The sequence below is a fragment of the Pleuronectes platessa genome, chromosome 8, assembly GCF_947347685.1.
Source record: "Pleuronectes platessa chromosome 8, fPlePla1.1, whole genome shotgun sequence".
In the NCBI taxonomy this organism is placed as follows: Eukaryota; Metazoa; Chordata; class Actinopteri; order Pleuronectiformes; family Pleuronectidae; genus Pleuronectes; species Pleuronectes platessa.
This window is the reverse complement of record NC_070633.1, coordinates 1,008,879-1,018,224: the sequence shown is the minus strand read 5'-3', so window position 1 is coordinate 1,018,224 and position 9,346 is coordinate 1,008,879. Positions and strand designations below refer to the sequence as shown.

At 50.8% G+C, this 9,346-nt stretch overlaps 1 protein-coding gene across 1 annotated transcript; it reads right to left on the bottom strand.

Annotated features, from left to right (window-relative positions):
• Window positions 1–686: 686 nt before the first annotated feature.
• Window positions 687–9,296, bottom strand: LOC128446372 (uncharacterized). Its single transcript, XM_053429398.1, has 9 exons — window positions 9,196–9,296; window positions 8,924–9,060; window positions 8,601–8,747; window positions 5,313–8,336; window positions 5,181–5,216; window positions 4,265–4,411; window positions 2,626–3,988; window positions 2,094–2,098; window positions 687–1,753 (listed from the first exon to the last, which is right to left on the bottom strand). The coding sequence occupies exons 1-9, from the start codon at window positions 9,294–9,296 to the stop codon at window positions 687–689; spliced, it is 6,027 nt and encodes a 2,008-aa protein (XP_053285373.1).
• Between the last annotated feature and the right edge of the window lie 50 nt (window positions 9,297–9,346).

The window sequence follows — 9,346 nt, the reverse complement described above, 5'->3', positions numbered from 1 at the left end:
GCCCCCTGGGGTCTGGGCGGCAGACTGATGGCACTGCTGCAAGGCCGCAATAACGGGACCAGGTGCCTGTGACACTGAAAGTGAATCAAAAAGAGAAGGCCCGAATGCGCCGAAAAGCTCGGGGCAAGAGACGTGTTTAAATCAATAATAAACCAACTTTAATAAACACAAATACACATAATCTAAACACAAAACAAACCTAACACTCGAGTTAAAAATGAGTAACTAACTGGACAGGGCTGTGACTTACCGCAGCGGCGAGAACCAAACAAAAGGGGGAAGGGGCTAATAAAACAAACCACCTGTGACACGGCACACCAAACAAAACAAGTTGTGAAGAAAACTCCCTCCACCAGGAATTGGGTCGCCGCCTCCGGGCCACAGCACCTGACCACAACAAAAATATTATTCAAACAAGTCAAGGTTTAAAACACGTTTAAACAAACAAACAACAAAATAACACATACAAACACAATAGAGCTGAGTTAAATGTAACTATAAAATATGGGCGTCCCCCTGCACCTGTTCCCTCCACGTGCCGTGAAGGCGTAGCGTGGAGTATAGATTGACGGGGAGGGCGCATGCAGGCACAGCGCCCCAAGTGGCAGGGAGGGCACCCGCATCTGGCCACATTTATCCCCCCCCCCTTTTGCATCGTCGGCCCGACGATGGCCAGAAAAATCAAATTAACACCAAGGCCTAAAAATGGCCAACTGGGCATTGGACATCGGGCCTAGGGGTGTATTGTTTTCCTGAGGTTGTAGCTCAACAGGGCAAGGAAGATGGTGGACATTTGAGTGGTGCCCTGCCGTGGACCGAGCAGATCGGCGCAGGGCCAACTGACCGTGATCTAGCTGCTCGGGTAGGAACCCTAGGGGAGCTGGTAAGGAAGAAGGCAAACAAGCAACAGGTATTGAGATACTGGGCCTGTTCTCCAATGGGATCAGGACAGGAGGGCTTTCCAAAGGCCTGGTACATGGAACCACCGCAGACTGTGGACAAAGGGTTTCCTGAACCAAAACCCACAAGTCTCCGGCATTAGAGGACTCATCATCCCGTACGGCCAAGGACGGCGGAGAGGGCATGTTAGATGGGGAATTTGCAACCTCATGCGGGACCACGGCCTTGACCATGTCCCGATGTACGCGTTTGACCTTCTGCGGGTCATTTACAGGGGTAACCGTGTACACTGCTCCATCACCGCAGGGAGCCTTCACAACCTGATGGACCTGGGCATTCCAAAGGTCTTGGATTTTATGTCGCCCTCTAACGCTGTGGTCCCTCAGGTACACTAATTGGCCTACTGTGAAAGGTAGGTCTCGGACCCGCTGATCATGCCGCGATTTTCTTTTACTAGTAGCAGCCAACAACCGTTCACGAGCACCCTCGAAAGCAACTCTGAGTCGAGCTTGGTGTTCGACCACCCAGTCCTGCACCCCGCCAGGTACTGGGTCTTGAACTCGACCCAGAAGGAAGTCCACAGGAAGCCGAGGTTCCTGCCCAAACATTAGAAGGAACGGCGACTCACCAGTGCCCTGATGAGGTGTGGTGTTATAACAAAACAGCACCTGGGACAGACAGGAGGCCCAGTCCCGTTTTCGTGAAACTGGTAGGGTACGAAGGAGGTTATGAAGAGTTCTATTAAACCGCTCGCATTGGCCGTTACCCGCAGGGTGGTATGGGGTAGTACGGGATTTGGTGACCCCGTACAAAGAGCAGAGCTGGTGAATCAAAGAACTCTCAAAGTTCCTTCCTTGGTCCGAGTGGAGGCGGCCTGGAACACCGAACTTATAAAACCACTCCTGAACTAAGACCTGAGCCACAGTGGAGGCTCGTTGATCCCGTGTAGGGATGGCGACAGTAAATTTACTAAACACGTCTGTCATTACTAAGACATTTTCTAAACCGTTCCGGGAAGGTTCCAATAGTGTGAAATCGATGGCCACAATCTCATTGGGTCGGGAGGCAAGCAGGTGGCCCATAAAACTATGTGGCACATGCCCTGAGTCCTTAGCGACTTGGCAGCGCTCACACTCTTGAACCCAATTCTTAATGTCCGAAGACATTCCTGGCCAATAACAGCGTTGTCTGACCAATTCTGTAGTTCGCTCGATGCCCTGGTGGCCGTGCTCTTGGTGAAGCTGGTTCAAGGTCTCCTGCTTGAGAACTGCAGGTAATATTAACTGGAGAGCCTCCTCTCCCCCGTCTGAGCGGAAGACTCGGCGGAGCAGAACCCCGTCTTTCTCCACCAAGCGGTCCCATTGGCGCAGAATTGCCATGACTGGCTTGGGCAAATGTTGCCGTTCAGCCGAGGTGGGCGGCGCTTTACGTCGCCAAAACACAAACACGCTTTTTAGAAATGGATCATCTTCCTGTAAGGAGCGGAGATCAGGTGCAGAGTGTGATGGGAGAACTGAGACTAGGGACTGAGTGGCGGACAACCCCGGATCTGTTAGTAGCACTTGCTGAAAGGCTAGGGGGACCGTAGTGCCAGGCAAGACATGATCAACTAAATTGGTGCCAGAAACATACTGCCGTGAAAGCGCATCAGCGTTTCTGTTGCTGCGACCTGAACGATACTTAATGGTAAAGTCAAAGTCGGCCAATTGAGCGGCCCATCGTTGCTCTGTGGCCCCCAATTTTGCTGACTGGAGGTAGCTCAACGGGTTGTTGTCGGTATAGACAATGCACGTATGCCCCAACAGATACTCCCGGAACTTCTCCGTCATAGCCCACTTGAGTGCCAAGAATTCCAACTTCATGGAACTATAGTTTGTCATGTTGCGCTCAGGGGGTCGAAGGCCTCTGCTAGCATAGGCCATGGGTTTCACGCAATTGTCAGTCTCCTGTGAGAGTACAGCCCCAAGACCACTATAGCTGGCATCAATTTCTAAAATGAAAGGCTTTCTGAAGTCGGCATATACTAACACTGGGGACGAGACCAACTTTGCCTTTAAGGCCTCAAAGCTCGCCTCACACTGAGGTGTCCACGCAGCACCTAAAGTTAGGCCTGGCCCCTTCTTGGATTTGGTACCTGCCAGCTCGGCCACAAGTTTATGCAGAGGGCCGGCCAATTTTGCAAAGCCCTCTACGAAGCGACGGTAATAGCTAGCGAAACCCAAAAATGAGCGTAGTTCTGATATGTGGCGGGGGCGCTGCCACTTAGACACAGCCTCGATTTTCTTGGGATCGGTGGACACTCCCTGGCTTGTGATAACATGCCCCAAGTAACCGACCTCCCGTCTAAAGAATACACACTTTTCGAGTTTCGCTTTAAGACCTTCCTTTTGGAGCCGATCAAGCACTATTTCCAGCCTCTGCAAATGTTGTTCCACAGAGGATGAGAAGACAATAATGTCATCCAGATACAGTAACAAGGACTGACCTTGCTCTTTACCAAACATTCTCTGCATCAGACGCTGGAAGGTGCTTGGGGCATTACACAAACCAAAAGGCATGCGATTAAACTCGAAAAGGCCAAATGGTGTACAAAATGCAGTTTTGGGTCGGTCTTGTTCCGTCATAGGGACCTGATTATAACCGCTGGCCAGATCGATGGTGGAAAACCAGCAAGCCCCAGATAGTGCATCCAAGCTCTCCTCGATGCGAGGCAGAGGGAATGCATCCTTTCTGGTCTTACTGTTAAGGAGGCGATAGTCCACGCATAAGCGCAGGTTCCCATCCTTTTTCCTGACTAATACTATGGGTGATGCATATGGACTACAGCTCTCCCTAATGACCTGAGACTCCAACAGTTGATTAATGTGAGCCTTCACTTCTTCGTATTCTGAGGGAGGGATACGCCGGTACCTCTGACGAACAGGAACCTCATCGAGCAGAGGTATGTCATGGGAGAGAAGGTTGGTGCAGCCCAAATCACCTTCATGGGTTGAAAAGACAGATTGATATTTGCCTATTAGGGAGTTTACATTGGCTTGCTCATGCTCAGACAATTCAGACAGATCTAATGACTCTAACCGATCTGACACTGAGGGGGCAACTGTATGGGAAGAGACAGTTACTAAGGTTGACCTCTCCTCAGTTACCCCTGGAGGCAGGCTGACAACCTGGGCAGCGTTTAAGACGCCCAAACTAGTCCGTGGGTAAAGTAGAATTTCAGTTGTCCCAACGTTGACAACTGGGACATACACTGTACCCCGGACAACCTGAATAAGGCAGGGTGACACTAGCAACCCGGCTGGTAAACCTGACTCAGGTTGCTCAAACAGAGCACTTTGTCTAGTGAACTGTTCTGGACAGGTACCAGCAACTAGTTTCATCACTCCTCCAGGTATACGCACCGCTTGTTTGCCTCGGACTCTCACAATGCCAATGTGGCCCCCTGGGGTCTGGGCGGCAGACTGATGGCACTGCTGCAAGGCCGCAATAACGGGACCAGGTGCCTGTGACACTGAAAGTGAATCAAAAAGAGAAGGCCCGAATGCGCCGAAAAGCTCGGGGCAAGAGACGTGTTTAAATCAATAATAAACCAACTTTAATAAACACAAATACACATAATCTAAACACAAAACAAACCTAACACTCGAGTTAAAAATGAGTAACTAACTGGACAGGGCTGTGACTTACCGCAGCGGCGAGAACCAAACAAAAGGGGGAAGGGGCTAATAAAACAAACCACCTGTGACACGGCACACCAAACAAAACAAGTTGTGAAGAAAACTCCCTCCACCAGGAATTGGGTCGCCGCCTCCGGGCCACAGCACCTGACCACAACAAAAATATTATTCAAACAAGTCAAGGTTTAAAACACGTTTAAACAAACAAACAACAAAATAACACATACAAACACAATAGAGCTGAGTTAAATGTAACTATAAAATATGGGCGTCCCCCTGCACCTGTTCCCTCCACGTGCCGTGAAGGCGTAGCGTGGAGTATAGATTGACGGGGAGGGCGCATGCAGGCACAGCGCCCCAAGTGGCAGGGAGGGCACCCGCATCTGGCCACATTTATCCCCCCCCCTTTTGCATCGTCGGCCCGACGATGGCCAGAAAAATCAAATTAACACCAAGGCCTAAAAATGGCCAACTGGGCATTGGACATCGGGCCTAGGGGTGTATTGTTTTCCTGAGGTTGTAGCTCAACAGGGCAAGGAAGATGGTGGACATTTGAGTGGTGCCCTGCCGTGGACCGAGCAGATCGGCGCAGGGCCAACTGACCGTGATCTAGCTGCTCGGGTAGGAACCCTAGGGGAGCTGGTAAGGAAGAAGGCAAACAAGCAACAGGTATTGAGATACTGGGCCTGTTCTCCAATGGGATCAGGACAGGAGGGCTTTCCAAAGGCCTGGTACATGGAACCACCGCAGACTGTGGACAAAGGGTTTCCTGAACCAAAACCCACAAGTCTCCGGCATTAGAGGACTCATCATCCCGTACGGCCAAGGACGGCGGAGAGGGCATGTTAGATGGGGAATTTGCAACCTCATGCGGGACCACGGCCTTGACCATGTCCCGATGTACGCGTTTGACCTTCTGCGGGTCATTTACAGGGGTAACCGTGTACACTGCTCCATCACCGCAGGGAGCCTTCACAACCTGATGGACCTGGGCATTCCAAAGGTCTTGGATTTTATGTCGCCCTCTAACGCTGTGGTCCCTCAGGTACACTAATTGGCCTACTGTGAAAGGTAGGTCTCGGACCCGCTGATCATGCCGCGATTTTCTTTTACTAGTAGCAGCCAACAACCGTTCACGAGCACCCTCGAAAGCAACTCTGAGTCGAGCTTGGTGTTCGACCACCCAGTCCTGCACCCCGCCAGGTACTGGGTCTTGAACTCGACCCAGAAGGAAGTCCACAGGAAGCCGAGGTTCCTGCCCAAACATTAGAAGGAACGGCGACTCACCAGTGCCCTGATGAGGTGTGGTGTTATAACAAAACAGCACCTGGGACAGACAGGAGGCCCAGTCCCGTTTTCGTGAAACTGGTAGGGTACGAAGGAGGTTATGAAGAGTTCTATTAAACCGCTCGCATTGGCCGTTACCCGCAGGGTGGTATGGGGTAGTACGGGATTTGGTGACCCCGTACAAAGAGCAGAGCTGGTGAATCAAAGAACTCTCAAAGTTCCTTCCTTGGTCCGAGTGGAGGCGGCCTGGAACACCGAACTTATAAAACCACTCCTGAACTAAGACCTGAGCCACAGTGGAGGCTCGTTGATCCCGTGTAGGGATGGCGACAGTAAATTTACTAAACACGTCTGTCATTACTAAGACATTTTCTAAACCGTTCCGGGAAGGTTCCAATAGTGTGAAATCGATGGCCACAATCTCATTGGGTCGGGAGGCAAGCAGGTGGCCCATAAAACTATGTGGCACATGCCCTGAGTCCTTAGCGACTTGGCAGCGCTCACACTCTTGAACCCAATTCTTAATGTCCGAAGACATTCCTGGCCAATAACAGCGTTGTCTGACCAATTCTGTAGTTCGCTCGATGCCCTGGTGGCCGTGCTCTTGGTGAAGCTGGTTCAAGGTCTCCTGCTTGAGAACTGCAGGTAATATTAACTGGAGAGCCTCCTCTCCCCCGTCTGAGCGGAAGACTCGGCGGAGCAGAACCCCGTCTTTCTCCACCAAGCGGTCCCATTGGCGCAGAATTGCCATGACTGGCTTGGGCAAATGTTGCCGTTCAGCCGAGGTGGGCGGCGCTTTACGTCGCCAAAACACAAACACGCTTTTTAGAAATGGATCATCTTCCTGTAAGGAGCGGAGATCAGGTGCAGAGTGTGATGGGAGAACTGAGACTAGGGACTGAGTGGCGGACAACCCCGGATCTGTTAGTAGCACTTGCTGAAAGGCTAGGGGGACCGTAGTGCCAGGCAAGACATGATCAACTAAATTGGTGCCAGAAACATACTGCCGTGAAAGCGCATCAGCGTTTCTGTTGCTGCGACCTGAACGATACTTAATGGTAAAGTCAAAGTCGGCCAATTGAGCGGCCCATCGTTGCTCTGTGGCCCCCAATTTTGCTGACTGGAGGTAGCTCAACGGGTTGTTGTCGGTATAGACAATGCACGTATGCCCCAACAGATACTCCCGGAACTTCTCCGTCATAGCCCACTTGAGTGCCAAGAATTCCAACTTCATGGAACTATAGTTTGTCATGTTGCGCTCAGGGGGTCGAAGGCCTCTGCTAGCATAGGCCATGGGTTTCACGCAATTGTCAGTCTCCTGTGAGAGTACAGCCCCAAGACCACTATAGCTGGCATCAATTTCTAAAATGAAAGGCTTTCTGAAGTCGGCATATACTAACACTGGGGACGAGACCAACTTTGCCTTTAAGGCCTCAAAGCTCGCCTCACACTGAGGTGTCCACGCAGCACCTAAAGTTAGGCCTGGCCCCTTCTTGGATTTGGTACCTGCCAGCTCGGCCACAAGTTTATGCAGAGGGCCGGCCAATTTTGCAAAGCCCTCTACGAAGCGACGGTAATAGCTAGCGAAACCCAAAAATGAGCGTAGTTCTGATATGTGGCGGGGGCGCTGCCACTTAGACACAGCCTCGATTTTCTTGGGATCGGTGGACACTCCCTGGCTTGTGATAACATGCCCCAAGTAACCGACCTCCCGTCTAAAGAATACACACTTTTCGAGTTTCGCTTTAAGACCTTCCTTTTGGAGCCGATCAAGCACTATTTCCAGCCTCTGCAAATGTTGTTCCACAGAGGATGAGAAGACAATAATGTCATCCAGATACAGTAACAAGGACTGACCTTGCTCTTTACCAAACATTCTCTGCATCAGACGCTGGAAGGTGCTTGGGGCATTACACAAACCAAAAGGCATGCGATTAAACTCGAAAAGGCCAAATGGTGTACAAAATGCAGTTTTGGGTCGGTCTTGTTCCGTCATAGGGACCTGATTATAACCGCTGGCCAGATCGATGGTGGAAAACCAGCAAGCCCCAGATAGTGCATCCAAGCTCTCCTCGATGCGAGGCAGAGGGAATGCATCCTTTCTGGTCTTACTGTTAAGGAGGCGATAGTCCACGCATAAGCGCAGGTTCCCATCCTTTTTCCTGACTAATACTATGGGTGATGCATATGGACTACAGCTCTCCCTAATGACCTGAGACTCCAACAGTTGATTAATGTGAGCCTTCACTTCTTCGTATTCTGAGGGAGGGATACGCCGGTACCTCTGACGAACAGGAACCTCATCGAGCAGAGGTATGTCATGGGAGAGAAGGTTGGTGCAGCCCAAATCACCTTCATGGGTTGAAAAGACAGATTGATATTTGCCTATTAGGGAGTTTACATTGGCTTGCTCATGCTCAGACAATTCAGACAGATCTAATGACTCTAACCGATCTGACACTGAGGGGGCAACTGTATGGGAAGAGACAGTTACTAAGGTTGACCTCTCCTCAGTTACCCCTGGAGGCAGGCTGACAACCTGGGCAGCGTTTAAGACGCCCAAACTAGTCCGTGGGTAAAGTAGAATTTCAGTTGTCCCAACGTTGACAACTGGGACATACACTGTACCCCGGACAACCTGAATAAGGCAGGGTGACACTAGCAACCCGGCTGGTAAACCTGACTCAGGTTGCTCAAACAGAGCACTTTGTCTAGTGAACTGTTCTGGACAGGTACCAGCAACTAGTTTCATCACTCCTCCAGGTATACGCACCGCTTGTTTGCCTCGGACTCTCACAATGCCAATGTGGCCCCCTGGGGTCTGGGCGGCAGACTGATGGCACTGCTGCAAGGCCGCAATAACGGGACCAGGTGCCTGTGACACTGAAAGTGAATCAAAAAGAGAAGGCCCGAATGCGCCGAAAAGCTCGGGGCAAGAGACGTGTTTAAATCAATAATAAACCAACTTTAATAAACACAAATACACATAATCTAAACACAAAACAAACCTAACACTCGAGTTAAAAATGAGTAACTAACTGGACAGGGCTGTGACTTACCGCAGCGGCGAGAACCAAACAAAAGGGGGAAGGGGCTAATAAAACAAACCACCTGTGACACGGCACACCAAACAAAACAAGTTGTGAAGAAAACTCCCTCCACCAGGAATTGGGTCGCCGCCTCCGGGCCACAGCACCTGACCACAACAAAAATATTATTCAAACAAGTCAAGGTTTAAAACACGTTTAAACAAACAAACAACAAAATAACACATACAAACACAATAGAGCTGAGTTAAATGTAACTATAAAATATGGGCGTCCCCCTGCACCTGTTCCCTCCACGTGCCGTGAAGGCGTAGCGTGGAGTATAGATTGACGGGGAGGGCGCATGCAGGCACAGCGCCCCAAGTGGCAGGGAGGGCACCCGCATCTGGCCACATTTATCCCCCCCCCTTTTGCATCGTCGGCCCGACGATGGCC